General features: G+C 34.4%; 1 protein-coding gene and 2 long non-coding RNA genes across 4 annotated transcripts in view; all 3 read left to right on the forward strand.

Moving 5' to 3' along the window:
• Window positions 1-13,575, forward strand: part of Smyd3 (SET and MYND domain containing, class 3) — a 51,167-nt gene extending 37,592 nt beyond the window's left edge. The window contains exons 1-6 of one of the 2 annotated variants that reach the window (XM_019844201.2): window positions 10,937-11,103; window positions 11,326-11,567; window positions 11,709-12,013; window positions 12,331-12,610; window positions 12,722-12,884; window positions 13,312-13,575. In XM_019844201.2, coding sequence (XP_019699760.1) covers window positions 10,988-11,103; window positions 11,326-11,567; window positions 11,709-12,013; window positions 12,331-12,610; window positions 12,722-12,884; window positions 13,312-13,546 — 1,341 coding nt within the window. In that variant the 5' untranslated portion in view covers window positions 10,937-10,987 and the 3' untranslated portion in view covers window positions 13,547-13,575. Of the gene's footprint in view, window positions 1-10,936; window positions 11,104-11,325; window positions 11,568-11,708; window positions 12,014-12,330; window positions 12,611-12,721; window positions 12,885-13,311 lie in introns of those variants that run through there. The other variant, XM_025297817.1, reaches the window with a different exon arrangement.
• LOC112588316 (uncharacterized) lies at window positions 3,510-3,824 on the forward strand. Its single transcript, XR_003112751.1, has 2 exons — window positions 3,510-3,672; window positions 3,761-3,824. It is a non-coding gene; the product is annotated as an uncharacterized LOC112588316 (long non-coding RNA).
• Window positions 6,830-8,233, forward strand: LOC112588317 (uncharacterized). Its single transcript, XR_003112752.1, has 3 exons — window positions 6,830-7,114; window positions 7,825-7,936; window positions 8,042-8,233. It is a non-coding gene; the product is annotated as an uncharacterized LOC112588317 (long non-coding RNA).
• Window positions 13,576-18,021: the final 4,446 nt, after the last annotated feature.

An 18,021-nucleotide genomic window follows, 5' to 3' on the forward strand; every position in this document is an offset into this window, starting at 1 on the left:
ATTATGGTACATGACTTTTCTTCTCGGCTATATCCAATCTATCTCCAACTTCCGTCTGCATGATCAGCTATCAAACACCCTGTATATATTCAATATAATATAAAATAATATTTACCCATAATTTCTTTAAATTCATATGAATTTTCACTCACTTTACCACTCATTAATAACATTAGCAAGAACATAGACACCCTAAAACTAGAGAACGTACACACGTCATTATATAAACTGCCTCGTAAAGATTAGGAAATAGATATAGAAAGAGCTATGAAGGTCTTTCTATTTCCAGCACTTCGGATGACAACCGAAACAACCCAATGATGCACGATTCTACTTATATAGTTACTTTCTTTATATATACAGGAAATTTCTTTCTATTTCTTCGTCTATCATTTTACGTAGTTCCATGGCAGGGCTTAACCAACGACCCTTGCTTGTTTCGGACTGGTCTAGTGACATACTAGAAATATATCAATCAGAATGTAACATTTCTAATATGTCACTAAAACTAGCATGAAAACAACCACCGTGTGCTACTGACTTTAGCTTTATACTAAAAAACATTACTTTTAAAAAAAATATTTAACAAATATTCGCCGAAAAAAATATTTATTCAATATTTTATTCATACTTTTTCTATTCGATATTTGTATATCGAAATAAAAATAATATCGAATATTCGATAATTTCGAATATCGATAAACATCTCTAAACACAACTTATGTAGCTATACGGTCGCGGACATAAAGGTTGTCACCTTTTTTTTAATGACTTTCGGGACGCATCCCGACTCGAGAAAAATGAGCTGCTGCTCCGCCTGCGGAGTATGCCTACGTAGTAACTCACAACGCAAGGCGAGAAATAAAATATACGTGGTATGACACAAGTATGTCAACAATCAATGGCTGCATTCAGCAGAACAAAGGCTGCGTTCCGTTTCACGCATCGAGCGCATCGATTGCAACCAATGCGTTGCGCGCATTGTTATCGTTCCGTTTTCGTTAATGCGCCTATGCGCTTTTGGAAACGGAACGACTTTTGATGCGTTTGATGTGAAAGGAAAAATGGATGCTACCATGGTCACAATGGACATCGAAACATTGACAACAATAGCCTTATTTTCATTAGTGAATGATGACAACAGAATTAGCAGCAGTAGTAGTAGTGAGTCTATATTTTATCAAGAAATCTTGATCTGTAGAAAAATATTCGCACACATGCATTAATTTAAAAATACAATTGAATTGTTTCTAAAACTTTAAAATTTCAATTTTACCTTTCGATGCTCTTAACGCGATCTCTTTTTCGAGAAACATAGTGATCATTTCGTTATCCACTAATACGGGGAATTCAACTTTGTCGACTTTATCCATTGTACGTATCTGTGATTATGTATGTTTAAAATAAAAAAATATCGGTACGTTAAATATATCAGTCGTCACGTCACGTTGTCAGTATTTAAATAGGGTTATATAAAAGATTATAAATACTAATCTGCGCATGCCCGCATCAACTGCTTCTAGTCCGAGCTGTAGTAGCTGATGCGCGCTTAATGCGATAGAGGTGGGGGAATTCTAGGGAATTCTATACGCCACCAATGCACGCATTAGCTGAAACGGAACGGTTCTCGATGCAGTTAAGCTAAGACTCCATGCATGCGGTGAACTGCGGCAAACGGTTGCGGTGACCAATCAGGAGGGAGGCGCAAGTCCGGTTGCGGCAAGCTCCGGCATGCGTCTGTCTCCTGATTGGTCACCGCAACCGTTTGCCGCAGCTCACCGCATGCATGGAGTCTTAGCTTTAATGCGCTCGATGCGTGAAACGGAACGGACCCAAAGTGATCAGTGAGCGCTTAGTAATTCTCGCTCCTGATTGATAAATACTTCTGGGTCTATGAAGAATCTAAAAGAATGCTCCTATCACAGACAATAATCACTAAGCGCTCACTGATCATTTTGTTCTACTGAACGCAGCCAATGGGTGCATTTAGTACTACAACCGCTCACTGAGCGCTAAGTGAGCTCTTGCATCTAATTGGTATATACCTTTAGATTTAAAAATATACACCAATCAGACGCAAAAGCTCACTTAGCGCTCAGTGAGCGGTTGTAGTACTGAATGCACCCATTGCGTTCAGCGGAGAAAACCGCTCAGTGAGCGATTAGTGACTAAATAAATACGATTTCACTTAAAATTTAATATACATAGCTGTTCAATACCTTGTAAAAGACGCATTCCCATTTGAATGACTTGCACTATGTATCTATCCCTCCGCTGCTGATTTTTCAAAATGTAAGAATTGGGTGCGTTCACGACACTCAACGGTTGAGCAACTGTTGAATAATTTGTCAACGTTATTGATCTGAATGTAAGGATCTAACAGTAAGAACCAATAGTCACTAATCGCTCATTGAGCGGTTTTTTCCGCTAAATGCAATGATTGACTACGTTTACACGGCTTCTAAAGCTAGTGGCACACGGTGCTTGTTTTCGTGCTGGATTGCTTGCTGGATGAAAATACTGTGTTCTGATTGGTACTTTTCCGAAGATGGATGGCACCAATCAGAACGCAGTATTTTCATCCAGCAAGCAATCCAGCACGAAAACAAGCACCGTGTGCCGTTGGCTTAACTTCGACTTAGTAATGCTAACGTTATAACTCCTACTTAAGGTGAGTTGCGTTTACACATTTACGCTTATCTATTTGAAATAACTTAATAACTTTCGAGTGAGTCAAGGATTTCCATTAGTACCAATATAAAAGGCCGAAAAATGAAATAATTGTGATTGTAGTCTGAATATAAAAGAATTAGAATATGAAAAGAATAGTATGTAAATAAATCAACAAATAAAGTGAACTTTAGGTTATATTATGAATTTGAAAATTATAAAATATGTATATATCTATATAGTAAAATTTATATAATAAAATATAATATTAAACTAAAAATGAAATTAAAATTTTAGGTTATCAATTTTGGAAAAAATTAATCATGGAAAATATGGAAAGCGTACGCTCGTTTGTTGCTATATATTTGAAAATAGTAGAAAATATGACGATGCAATATATACTATATGTACGAAATATTTTAATTAAACGGCGAAAGCGTCAGAAAGAAATTATATTACAACATTTGTTGAATTTAACACCATCAAATCATTTGTTTGATCTCGGACCCGTATTACAATTTTCACAACATAAATCAATTTTACAATCAAGTTAAGATGTTCAATTTTATATTGGTATTATTGTCATATTTACACTGCGTCCGTTTACACGTCTTCCTTACATCAATGTAGAAACTCTAAACCAGCGGCACACGATGCTTGTTTTCGTGCTGGATTGCTGGACACAGATGTCTATACTATACTAGATTGCTAACTTCGATCTTTGACCTATACAAGAGCTGTGTCCCGCCTATTTTCCGGTTCGGCCATGAAGACCGCCAAAATATGGCGGCGGTGTGTGTTTGTAGTGCGTACGTGAGTATCCGATGCGTGTGTAGTAGTGCTGTACTGTAAGTATGTGATACCTGATGTGTCTACACTGATGTGTCGTATCTACTGCTATTTATATTAGTAAAACTGCAAATATATAAACGAGATAATGCCAAGTACATGTTGCATTGTTAATTGCAATAATACGAATAAAAAAGGATATCACTTATTTAAGTAAGTAGAATACATTTATATATAATAAATGTTCGAGGTTTGTAATATGTGAGGGTTATCTTGCAATTAAACATTATTAATATTTCAGATTTCCGATAAAACGTCCAGAGATTTAAAAAAAATGGATTTGTGCAATCGGAGGAAATTTTACACCAAAAAAATACCATATAATCTGTAGTGCTCACTTTTTACCTACAGATATCATGGAAAAAGCAAATATAAGTAGTGTTCTATTAAAAAATTTGGCTGTGCCATCAATAGCTCTGAGAGCTCCTGTTTGTGACACTGTTCCTGCAGTGGAATGTAATAGTGATCCTCTGATACAACCTGTTACGAGTTCCATGATGGAATGTGATACTATTCCTGCGATAGAATACTTAACACTTAGAATGTATTCACTTACAAAAACAACGAAAGATAGAAATCCTGCAAGTAACAGATACAAACTTACAAAATTAATATTATTTAATAACACATAAGTTGCGTTTTATTCTTTATATGTATGTAAAAAATATTAATACAAATACTTTGACATATTTTGAACTGTATATATTCAATTTAATTTTAACCTTTACCAAACACTTAGATTAGCAACACCTTATTAATACACACATCTTTAAATGATATTCTTTCTTGTTCGTATTTTTGAAATTTACAATACTTATTCGGCATTATCTCGTTTGTAGATTTACAGTTTTACTAACATAAATAGTAGTAGACACATCAGGTGTCACATACGCACTACCACGCACTACTACATACGCATCGGGTATTCACATACACACTACACACACACCGCCGCCATGTCTTGGCGGTCTTCATGGCCGAACCGGAAAATGGGCGGGACACAGCTCTTCTGAGAAGTTAGCAATCTAGTATAGTATAGACATCTGTGTTGCTGGATGAAAATACTGCGTTCTGATAGGTACATTTCCGAAGATGAATGGAAATGCACCAATCAGAACGCAGTATTTTCATCCAGCAAGCAATCCAGCACGAAAACAAGCACCGTGTGCCTCTGGCTTTAGCCTCTTCACCAAATGACTTTAAGTTACTACATCAATGTAATAACTTCGTCGTAAAGGAGTGTTTACACGGCATCTAACGTCAGTAGTTATAACATCAATGTTATAACTTTGGCGTAAATTGGGCTGTGTAAACGTAGTCTTTCTCAAGTCGGGATGCGTCCCAAAAGTCATTAAAAAAAAGTGACAACCTTTATGTCCGCGACCATATGTCACTTCAGGCATACGCTGTAGCGTAGGAAATTCTGCCGATCTCGTAGCATTGCATATACGTCTAATCCAGGGAGTGCAAACTCTAAAGGCTCGTCTACATTAGCTGTAAGAGTAAGGCTGTAAGGTTGCAAGACACGAAATGAAATATTTTCATTCGCTGACAGCTTACGTTACAGCCTTACAGCCTTACTCTTACAGCTATTGTAGACGAGCCTTTATGGAGCGAAAATGATTAGCGTTAGCAACGCTCTCTGAGATGGGACATGTGAGAAATCGGAACTATTTTGTGGCTGCCATATTGCTACAGTTGCGTTTGCTTTAATGCTTTAATGCTTTAAGCCAGAGCTGGCGACGATCTGCACATCTCGGGCGAAATTCAATAGGTGACGCCTACCATCCTCCTCGCACCGCTCCACGCTCAGCGGCCGGGGCGACACTCAAGCCCATCGTTGTATAAGAAATCAGCTAGGGCGTCACATTATCATTAAAATTGTTTCCTCGTTTAATAATCACGTTAAAATATATATGTTTATGTATTATATATGTATGTATGTATGCATATATATATATATATTAGGAGCGCCAAAAAGTTCTGAGCCCTAGATTTCATACTACTGAAACCACAATTTAAATTGCATTAATTTCCCGCCCTCTTGCGGTTTTAAAGCAGTGACATTTGGTCTTTCGAAACATCGTGCGATTTGGTGTTTGATGCACATAACCTTAATATCAGCGGTGTTCACGATGGCAATAACAAAAGAGTATATTTGATTTTCCATCCACTTCGCGTTTCATCTAAAGAAAAATGCTGCTGAAGCCACTGAAATGATCTGTGTTGCATATGGAGAGAACGCTGTAAGTTATGCTACGTGTAAAAGGTGGTGTCAAAAATTTCGCCAAGGAGATTTCAGTCTTGAAGATGAACCGCGTGCTGGACGCCCTCAAAAGATTGAAACGGACGAACTGCAAGCATTGTTGGATATAAACTCTGCACAAACTGAAAAGGAGCTTGCAGAGCAACTTGGCGTTACGCGACAAGCCATTTCCACACGTTTACATGCAATGGGAAAAGTTCAAAATGAAGGCAGATGGGTTCCGCATGCACTGTCTGAAGACAACAAAAATCGACGGCGTGACACGGCACTCACTTTGCTTTCAAGGTTCCGGAAAAAGGATTTTCTGCACCAAATCATTACAGGTGATGAAAAGTGGATACTTTATGATAATCCGAAGCGTAAAAAATCATGGGTTGATCATGGTCAACCTTCGACATCGACGCCAAAGACCAATATCCACGCCAAGAAGGTTTTGCTTTGCATATGGTGGGATTGGAAAGGTGTATTGTATTACGAGTTGTTACAGCCGGGTGAAACAGTAACGGCAGATCGCTATCAGCAACAATTGAGCAATTTGAGCGATGCGTTTGAAGAAAAGAGGTCATTTACTGGCAAAGGACGTCGTAAAGTGATACTGCTTCATGACAATGCCCGACCACATGTTGCGAAAGTGACTCAGGACCATATCTTTGCGTTAGGCTGGGAACTTCTCCCGCACGCGGCATATAGCTCAGACATGGCGCCTTCCGATTACTACCTATTCCGGTCTCTGCAGCATTTCTTGGCTGATACACATTTTGTGACACTTGAAGAGATACGAAAATGCATTGATGACTTTATCACCTCGAAGCCGGTGAGCTTCTACCATCAGGGAATTCGCAAGCTGCCCGAAAGATGGCAAAAGGTCATCGATGCAAACGGGGAATATTTCGTTGATTAATATAGTTTTGTTTGTTTTTAAATAAATTTTGAATTTTGCAAAAAAAGGCTCAGAACTTTTTTGCGCTCCTAATATATATATACGTATGTATTAAACACGTAAGCATATATATTTTAAAGTAATTATTAAACGAGGAAACAATTTTAATGATAATGTGACGCCTCAGCTGATTTCTTATATAGCGACGGGCCTGAATATATCGCGATCGTCACCCCGGCCGCTGAGCGCGGAACGGTGCGAGGGGGACGGTAGGTGTCACCTACTGAATTTCGCCCGAAATGTGCAGATCATGACCAGCTCTGCTTTAAGCCTTCAATAAGAAGAAAAAAGTGTTACGAAGAAGAGGTGTTACGAGGAAGAAGCACGAGAAGAAGCAGGTGCGAGAAGGAAAAACTTTTAGTATTACTGCAAGTAACGACAACCAAAGTGTAAGTTTTGTTTTTATATATTGTATTGTATTTATATATAAATATTATGCATTAGTATAATTGTCCACTTTTTACTAACAGAGACTAATAAGTAAAAAATAAAAGTAAGCTTTGCAATATGCTAACATAGCAAGAGCAAGTTTGATAAAGTTTGTAGACATTCTTAGCCGCATGCCTGCATCAAAAGTTTGTGCTTAGTTTCTGCTGTTAATCTGCTGCTAAAAAATTTAATATACATTGTGAACAAGCTATTTCAGCAAATTGATGACTGAAAACAAAAAGAATGTGTTATGACTATCCTTAAACGTAATGTCAAATCATGTTAGTATATTAGCTGGTTGCTTCTTGAACATGAGCTGCATGCAGGCATAGATAGCTAAAATTTATTCATGGAATCTACTCTATATATATACATAATTTATGAAGATATTTATGTACACTCTCTCTCTCTCTCCCCCCCCTCTCTCTCCCTCTCCCTCTCCCTCCCTCTCTCTTTCTCTCCCTCCCTCTCTCTCTCCCTCTCCCTCTCCCTCTCCCGCTCCCTCTCCCTCTCTCCTCCCTCTCCCTCTCCCTCTCTCTCTCTCTCTCCTCTCCTCCCTCCCTCTCTCCCCCCCCCTCTCTCTCTCTCTCTCTCTCCCTCTCTCTCTCTCTCTCTCTCTCTCTCTCTCTCTCTCTCTCTCTCTCTCTCTCTCTCTCTCTCTCTCTTGCAGAAGGACTACAAGAAGACTTCAACAAGAAAAGAAGAAGAAACAAGAAGAAACAGTTACTCAAGAACCACCAAAATCTTTTCTCTGTTAGCGACAAACAACTTGTTTTATTTGAGTATATATGATACTGTAATATTGTATGTATTATACAGATATTTGCATCATTAGTAAATGATGCAAATATCTGTTTAACTAAATACAGGTTTATTTTTTTTTATAGGTCTCATAACAGCGGGATCAAGATGATACGAGTATGTTGTGTACCAGGATGTTTAACAGGGAAGACATCACCATTGCATAAATTCCCACGAAATGCTGAACGTAGGCTACAATGGTTCAAGAATTTGAAAATGAAGCCAGTGGAGGGACCTGAGGAGAAAAAGTTATGAGTATGCTACAACCATTTTAGGGACGGCGATAATATACAATTTTATTACAAATTTCTTTTAATATTATTTAAAAATTTAGTATTATTAACAAATTATTGTCCTTATATTTTTGTTTATGGTATTAATATTTTCTTTATGTATACATATTTACATTTTTTTTGTCAAATATATACATTTCACAGAATACACATTATTTTCTGCATTTTTACTTCGTACTAATATTCCTCGTATTTCCTATATACAGGGTGAAGAAAAAAACCCGGGACCCCTGAAAATTTCGAAAAATATATACTTTATAAAAAAATATTGCAAACAAAAGTTGTAGCGTTGAAAAAGATCTATTTACAGATCTTAATAATTTGACCTTGGGTGGCGTCATCAAAGTTAAGGCAAGATCACCTTGGATCTTTTAAATAGAACCCCCAATTCTTTATTGCATATTCTTATAGCCCTTCTTCAGACCTTTTCAAAGCACTATGGTTTTATCCAATTTGAATAAGCTGTTCCGAAGTTACCGAGTTTTTTAAAGTAAGATATCTAGCCAACTAAGGCAAGATCGGAGAATGATCCAGCCAACTAAGGCAAGATCGTAGGATAATCCAACCAACTAAGGCAAGATCGGAGGATGATCCGGCCAACTAAGGCAAGATCGTAGGATGATCCGGCCAACTAAGGCAATACTGGAAAGCTTTAAAGTAATTGTTCAAAATGTCCGCCATCAACAGTTTGACAATAAGCTAATATATCGTAAAAAGATGAAACGGCTTTTTGAATGTAATCAGCAGGGATGAGAGCAGCTTCATCAAGAATTCGATTTCGTAAGTCATCCAAATTTTGTGGTTTCGTTTTGTAATTTCTATCCTTTAAATGGCCCCACAGGAAATAATCGTTAGGTTAATAAATCGGGTGATCGAGGAGGCCATTCTATAGGTTCTCTTCTACCTATCCATCGATGAGGAAACACTGTTTTCAGATAATTACGGACGTCCTTTCCGTAATGTGGGAGGGGCACCATCTTGTTGGAACCATGTATGCTCGAAGTTGTCATCCATGATTACTTGTATCGCTGGAACTGTTCCGTTTCTTAGCATATTTTCATATTTTATCGCTGTTAGATTTCCGTCAATAAAGAGTGGACCTATGAGAACATTATTCAAAATGCCTACCCAAACATTCACTTTTTGTGGATACTGCGTGTGTGTTTCTTCAATCCAGTGAGGATTTGTATCTGACCAAAATCTACAATTGTGTCGATTAACGTGGCCATTTAACTGAAATGTTGCCTCATCTGAAAATACTACATTTGATAGATAGTTAGGATCTTCGGCTATATTTTCCATCATCAAATCACAAAATTCAATGCGCCTATCAAAATCATCTTCATTTAGCTCTTGTACAAGATGGATCTTATAAGGATGAAATTTATTCATTTTCAATATTTTAAGCACAGACATTTGATCTATTTCATGTTGCTCTCCTACTTTGCGGGTCGAATCATGCGGATTTTCGATAAAAGATTGTAGAACATCTAATGATTTTTCTAGACTTGTTGCTGATACTGGCCTACCTGGTATTGCACAATTTTTCACACTTCCAGTTTCCTGAAAACGCCTTATCGTTCTTTCAACGGTAGATTTTGAAATGGTATTACCCTGATTACGAAAAGTTTCATTAAAAAGCCGCCTCACATCATTGTACGACCTTAGTCCATCATCCCATCCTCTCATCATCAAAAGAGATAAGCGTTCTCGTTCTGAAAGACTTGCCATATTGACAAGCAGAAGTGGTAAGATTTAGTCTAATCGACTAAATTAATATTTGGATCAATTCAAAGTTATTCTAAAGACAGTGCTGAAGAATAATAATGAGCACGGAATGAAGTGCAATTAACTCAGCTTACAACTAGCTTCAAACTGTTTCTTAATAATTTTCAAAAAAATAGAGGAATTTCAGTCGAGTTTGCGATTCATTAAACTGTAATGAGTATTAAATGAGTAAATGGAAGAAATAAACATCGAACAACAGAATAGTTCAAATAAATAAATAACTGAAATAAATCAATCAACGAAATTAAGACAAGCCAATAGGAGCCAACGCCTGGAAGTTAGTCGCGCAATTATTTTTACGAGTTGACTGGATCATCCTCCGATCTTGTCTTAGTTGGCTCGATCACTCCGACTTTGCTTTAGTTGGCCGGATTATCCTCCGATCTTGCCTTAGTTGGCTAGATATCTTACTTTAAAAAACTCGATAACTTCGGAACAGCTTATTCAAATTGGATAAAATGATAGTGCTTTGAAAAGGTCTGAAGAAGGGCTATAAGAATATGCAATAAAAAGTTGGGGTTCCATTTAAAAAATCCGAGTTGATCTTGTCCTGACCTTGATGACGCCACCCAAGGTCAAATTGTTAAGATCGGTAAATAGATCTTTTTCAACGCTACAACTTTTGTCTGAAACATTTTTTTATAAAGTGTATATTTTTCGAAATTTTCAGGGGTCCCGTGGTTTTTTCTTCACCCTGTATACTACACGCACATACGTGTTAATATGTGTGCATAGCAGCTGTACAACACACACATTGACACATGACGCCATATTGAATTTTAGTATCACCGAAGAAATGTCAGAGAGCGCCACAAACGTTGGGCGCTAAATACATATGGGAGTTTAACGGCCCTGGTCTACGACGAGTAATTTAGGTTAGGTTTTACTTAAGAGTATTAATATTGTGTACAGGTTATATATATTATACATGTTATATATATTGCATGTAAAATGAATAACAATGAAGTTACAGTAAAAAGAGGAATAACTATTTTTACTAGTAAGCCGTTTGCTTATGTTCTTACTTCTAAATGCAATGCTATATGCTGTGATAATTGTCTGAAAAGGTACAGAGTGATGAAATGATCAAAATAATGACGCTTTTTATTTATAACTATCTTTAGTTATTTTGTAAATAATTATTTGTCTTAATCTAAATATTATTATAAGGTAAATTATTTTTAATTGAATTATTTTTATTTTATTAATATAATTATGAGGTATATATACTTAAATGCAAATATTTGTTGTGTACTAATTTCTTTTTCACAAAATATAATTTATTATAGTGGCAAGTTATCCAAATGTTCTGGATGTCAATACGTATATTATTGTGATCGTAATTGTCAGAAAGAATCTTGGCCAATACATAAAGCAGAATGTGCAAATTTAAAAAGAATATCACCAAAAATAATACCAGATGCAGCACGGCTTATGGCACGTATAATTATCAAACTTAACCAAGGTGGAGCTAATGAAGTAGGTTATTACTGTGAAACAAAATTTAGGAAATTTAAGGATTTAATGTCTCGTAAGTAAACTCTTGTTTTTAAATTGTTTCATTTTATTTATGAAAAAATTGTATAATCTTGAAAATTGTTTTATACAAGAAACTATTCGGGATTCAAGAAAAAAAGTACAAGATTATAATTAACTTATATTTGGTATATAGATTATTCAGATATAAAAAAAGACCCAAAACGAATGGAACATTTTATTTCATTGTGTGGAGTTTTGCTCGAATTTCTTGGTGAAGCACTAATGCCTAATACTGCAGAATTGATAGGTATTTATGGTAGAATATGTATAAATTCTTTTAATATATTGGATCTTGACATGAACAGTATTGGAGTTGGTATTTATTTGGGAGCATCAGTGATAGATCACAGTTGCAAACCAAATGCAGTTGTTACTTTTGAAGGAACTACTATTATTGTCAGGACATTAATTGATCTTCCTTATCTGGATTGGTCACAGGCAGGTATTAATAAATAAATAAAAATATCCAAAATTAAACTATTAGCTAAAATTGATTTTGTCAACAAATTTAATCATTTTTAAATTTTATATTTTCTATATGTTAACTATTTACAATTAAAAAATTTAATTAACATTTTGCTAATAAACAAATATCTTTAAATAAATAATACATCAATTAAAAATAAAATATAGAATACATCTATCAATTTTTACTTTTGAAATGCTGATAAATTTCCTACAGACAAAATTAATGTATTTAATATGTCATAATATATTATCTAAAATATATCTATGCATATTTATTTTATATATAGGTGTGTATATCTTATGTCGATCTGTTGAGTTCCAATAATGAGAGAAGAAAAGAGCTGTATGATTCATACTATTTTTGGTGCAATTGTGAAAGATGTAAGCAATCAGAACCAATGGCTGAAACAGCTGTGTGTCCAAATCCATCATGTGCTTCTCCATGCTTGATTGAAAATGATAAATGTGACAAATGTGATGCAAAATTATCAGAGGACTTTAAAAAGACTTTTCATGAAATTACAGATTTTACTATCCACCATCTAGGAAAAATGAAAACTATGGCTTGTATCCTTAAGAATGTGAAAAAATTATGATTTTTATAGAAGCTTTTTAACACAATGAATATAGTGTTATATATTATTTGATTGATGTATTTATCCTTATTAATGATAAAAGATCTTGACGTCAGTAAAATATGTCTAGAAAAACAAAAAGATATATTGCATAGTTTCAATATACAACATATACGCACACTAGATACAGCCTTTCTTGCTGCTGTAAACCTGGAATATTGGGAAGATGCGGAATTATATAGCAAACAGCTTCTACCAGGATATTTGTGAGTGATTAGCAATTTTTCTTTTTCAAAATATTATTTGATTATATTGAAACTATATAATTGATTTAATACCAAATTATTAACTAGAAATTGTAATTTAATTTAGAAAGAAACATTAAAGACATTATAAAATATACTTGAATATAAAGATACAATAATTTAATTATAATACAATATACAATTATAATACAATAATTTAGACGTTAATACAAAAATCTAGAATATTATATTAATATTAAGTGTCTCTTTTATTATTTTTTATTTTATCTATTATAATCTACATTGGCAAGTTATATGCTATTTATGAAGTTTATAGTTGATTTAGAATAATTAATATGTAGAGTGTAATTAATATTTTTTCATAGTAATATTAAAGAAAAAGAAATTAATATTTAATTCAAGAGTTTTATTGTTTTTTTTTTGTTAGATTATATTATGGAGAGGTACATCCTTTGATTGGATTGCTATATCTAACAATGGGAAAAATACAATTACATTTGAGAAAATTAAAACAAGCACTAGAAATATTGAAGAAAGCCAGTGCAGTACTAACAATAACACATGGTGATAAACATCCGATAATGAGAGAAGAATTACGACCTTTGCTCTACCAAGCTATTATAGAAACAACAAGCAATAATAATCACAATGATATTGTATAACAAACTTAAATTTGTAATTATTAGTAATAAATTATTTTCTAGAATATACATATATAATAGTTCAATAATATGCATGAATCTCTTAATCAAATTTCGTTAATGTTTAGTCGGTACAATACACAGGATAATTCGTATAAAGTGACCGATTTAATTATTAGCAAAATTTAAAGATATGAGAAAATAGTTCGTATCGACTATTGCTAGGTTCAAAAGGAGACATTATACAGGGTGTTTTATAACTAATGTTGCAGAGCTCGTGGAGACATAGAACGGGTTAAGACAAATATAAAAGTCCCATACCGTTTTGTGAGATTCACAATAATTATCGAGTCATTAATGACAGAAATCTGAAGAATGAGCGCACGAGACGGGAGGAGCATCAAGTCGCTCAGGATAAAGCCACAGCATACACAATGGAGACACTCACCTTTGATGTTAGTGTCTCCAAAAATGAATTGCATGTGTGCAACCTTGTTACCTAACCAATAGCAAGCAGGGTCTACTTAAGACTACAAATGCTTTGAACGCTAAAAGGAAAGAGCCATTATACGGTGTTCAAAGTATTTGCAACATTTAATAAATTATACTCTATATGATTTAATAAAAATTTAAATAAATATATATATAGAAAGAGGAAAAGAGAGAAAAAGGGAGCAGAAATTGAAATTAACAATTGTGACAGAAAGATGGTCTGCATGTGTTAGCTGCACTGCTGAATTAAATATAATAAGTTAAAATGAGACATTTTTTCTGCGAGAAAGTGAGATAGAAAAGATGTTTGTAACGCTATTGATTAGGTAAGATGGCTGCGCATATGCAGTTTATTTTTGGAGACGCGAAATTTGGAAAGTGTCGTTACTGTGTATACTGTGCTAAAGCGCTGCCCAGTCGACCTAAGAACTGTTGCCGACGAGAGGAAGGATTTTAAAGACCGCTATTGATTTTCTGATAGCACAACCAGAGAGAAACCTGTGAGCAGCCATCGGTCGAAAGCAGATGGGCCAGAACACAGACTTCTGCACAACGCATAATACACAACGCATAAGAAAATCAACCAATTAAAGTTCTTCATTTCTATCCTGAGGAAAGAATTGAAGAAAACTAATTGGTTTATTCTCTTATGTGTTATATATTATGTGTTATGCAAAAGCCTGTGCTCTTGCCCAATGTCTGTCCTGATCATAGACATAGGAATATAGGGACAGAGCATAGAGTTGCGGAGGATAACCATTGCGGGACGGTGCGACGAAGTAAACTGTGCCTAAATCTAATTGGTGGTTGTGCCGTGTGTAAGTATTTGATACATACATATATGTGTATGAAGGGTAATGTGACAATTTCCCGAAAAATGGCGGAGACAAGATTGGTATCAACGAAACCTCTAGACGACATAGTTTTAATTCCTAAAGATTAGTAATATTATTTAAGTGGTAAGCTATTAGTTTGTGCAAATTTTTGACAGATATGCACACGTATGTCAAATATTATGTATCGTCAAATTATAAATATAAAATACTTTATAATATTAAATAAAAATGACATAAGTGAAAGTGCGTATAACAAAATAAACGAGACGAGTGAGAACATAAAGTCAAGGTAAAAAACATAAATAAATAAATATATACAGGGTGTTTCAGAACTTTGGGACACAGGCTCCGTAGGGACATAGAGCTAAGTGAGAAGAACAAAAAAGTCCTCTACTATAATGTGAAAATCGTAATAGTTTTTTAGTAATAACCGCGTAAAATTTGGCGTTTTCCATGCCCATCGTGACCTATAGACGCTCCGCAGCAAGCTGTGTGCGTAGGAGCTGAGCAATAATGCGTCTTGCGCTGACTGTCGCGATGGCGTCTTGGCGTTTTGACGCCGCGCGACGGTCAGCGCGAGCTGCGTTATCGCTCAGCTCCTACGCATACAGCTTGCCGCGGAGCGTCTATAGGCCGCGCTGGGCGTGGAAAACGCCTAATTTTAGGCTGTTATTACTAAAAAAACTATTACGATTTTCACATTATGGTACAGGACTTTTTTGTTCCTCTCACTTAGCTCTATGTCCCTACGGAGCCCGTGTCCCAAAGTTCTGAGACACCCTGTATATAAATTTATAAAAGTAAACAGTTTATGCAGATTATTTTGTTTGTTTCTTGAAAATATGTCATTATAAGGAAAGGTAAGTAATATAAGAGTTACATTATTTATATTATTTATATTTCGGAAACATGTTCATACATATATTACGCAGTGAATAAAATATAAGGCCTTTTTACATTAATACGTAAAAATATGTTAATCCAAACATTATGCACAAACAGTAAATGCAAGCATTACTTAATAATAAATATTTACAAGCACAAGTGATTTATGCGAATACTTCGTTTGTGTTTCTTAAAATAATCATCTGCAATTTGAAAAAGAGGATCTGAATAACTGGGTAAATTTAATGACCCTTTTAAAATTTTTCATCACTACAATAACTAACGAACATCACTAAAATAATGATTAATAATATGATCAACATACATATGTATAAACTTAGCTATCATCGACATTTCATGCCCACATTTTATAAATTCAAAGTCAATCCTTTGCATTATATTTTCTTTAATATAAGTTGAAAATTTTACGTAATGCGATATTAGTGGTAAGTATAAGCGAGTTATATTTTCTATTGCTATAATATTATTTTTAAAAATTATATTCTCTTGCAACATATTTAAATTATTCATGCATGTTTCACATTTATGGAATAGTAACAATAATTGTTTAATTGGAAAATTATGCATACTAAATGTCGTTTTGTCATAATAATTTTCACATTGCATGGATATTGATATATTAATATTAAGTATAGGTGTAACTTCATTATTTTCAAATGTAGATGAATGCAAAAGTTGCTTAAAATTTAACAAATATGTAGAAATATTATCAGTAGCACAATTTCCATATACTGAAAAAGATTGAATAAATGCATTTATTAACAAACTTTTATAATAGCCTAAGAAAGCAGTACAGTTTGGGTTGATGTTTCTATCACCATATTGTCTTAATTGCCCAAAAAAAATTTCCAAAGCATCTTGATCAAAAAGTTTGGTAGTTATTTCGATAAAACCTAATTCTTTACAATAAGCAACTATTAATTTAAATCCCTTAATAATATGTATCCAGTTTTTTAGGACATCAGGAAATTTTCGATCATACGGTTTCTTTTTTTCAAATTCCATTGTATTAAAGATTGCAATAGCATCGTTCCACAATTGTTCATATTGTCCATCTTTTATATTAATATTACCATTGACAATATTGCCATTGATAATATTGACCGAGTCAAATAAATTATTAAAAAATAACAACAATTCGGCAGTCTCTTTTCCTTCCTGAGGCATGCATCTCGTTCCACAAGAACTTAAAGATCTATTTGAACTTATTAGTGTTATTACTGAGGCCACGGTGCGACTAAAAACTTGAGTGCAATAGGAAACTTTCATTCTTTTATTTCATTTGGCACTATATGAAAATCTGTTAATTTGTGCATTATTCGAAAATGACCATTACTGCGATCAATGAAATAAGCGTCCTCTATATGTTCCCACTTAGCTATTCGCGTTTTATTATCTGTTAACTTATATTTAAAATCTTTTGTAAGTAAATTATTTCGAATTCATTTTAAAAGATGTGGTGGATCAAATAGCGATATTATTTGTTGATTGTTAATAACAATAACATTTGTTCGCGCTTATCGCGGACGGCGCGTCTCGAATCTGATGAGATGCACGAGTGCCGGTTCCCGCGATGCATGATTGCTGGATTCGTCTCGCGTGAGGCGCAAGGGACCGAAAATCGCTTGCTTCGTCAAACGGTGAGGAGCAAAGAGTCAAACACTTCGAATTTTGCCGATACAGAATTTTATTCTTGTCGAACGCTCGTGGTCAGCTGACTGCCTTGGCGGAAAAAATTTTACAAATTTGTACAAAAAATAAAAATAAAGTACAAAAACGACCAAAAATAAGTGTCAGAATCTATGAAATTCTACATAAATTTACAAAGTGCTTAAAAAAATCTACTTGAATTTACAATGTGCTACAAAAATCTACATAAAAATGCTAGAATTGGAACACTTTTATCATTTGTTGTACTTTTCTATTGTATACTTGATTTATGAAATTCTCAGCAAAACTACGTAAAACTACAAAAAATACTGATATTCTACAAATTTCTATGTCCATAAAAATATAGAATAACACAATGAAATGCTAGAATTAGAATTTTGTAGATTTTCGTAGTTTTCGGTCGAAACTTATAATTACATTGCTACGACTTGATCTACAAATTACGGGGCAAAATTATGTCAAATTACTATTATTAGCGATGTTCTACGTATTTGTATGTCGAAATAAGTGTTGTATAAATAAGGAAATGTTACAATGAAAACAGTTGTGTAAATTTTTTTTATATTTTGTGAAAACGCGTAGTTTATATTG

The sequence above is a fragment of the Harpegnathos saltator genome, unplaced genomic scaffold, assembly GCF_003227715.2.
Source record: "Harpegnathos saltator strain DR-91 unplaced genomic scaffold, Hsal_v8.6 scaffold189, whole genome shotgun sequence".
Lineage (NCBI taxonomy): Eukaryota > Metazoa > Arthropoda > Insecta > Hymenoptera > Formicidae > Harpegnathos > Harpegnathos saltator.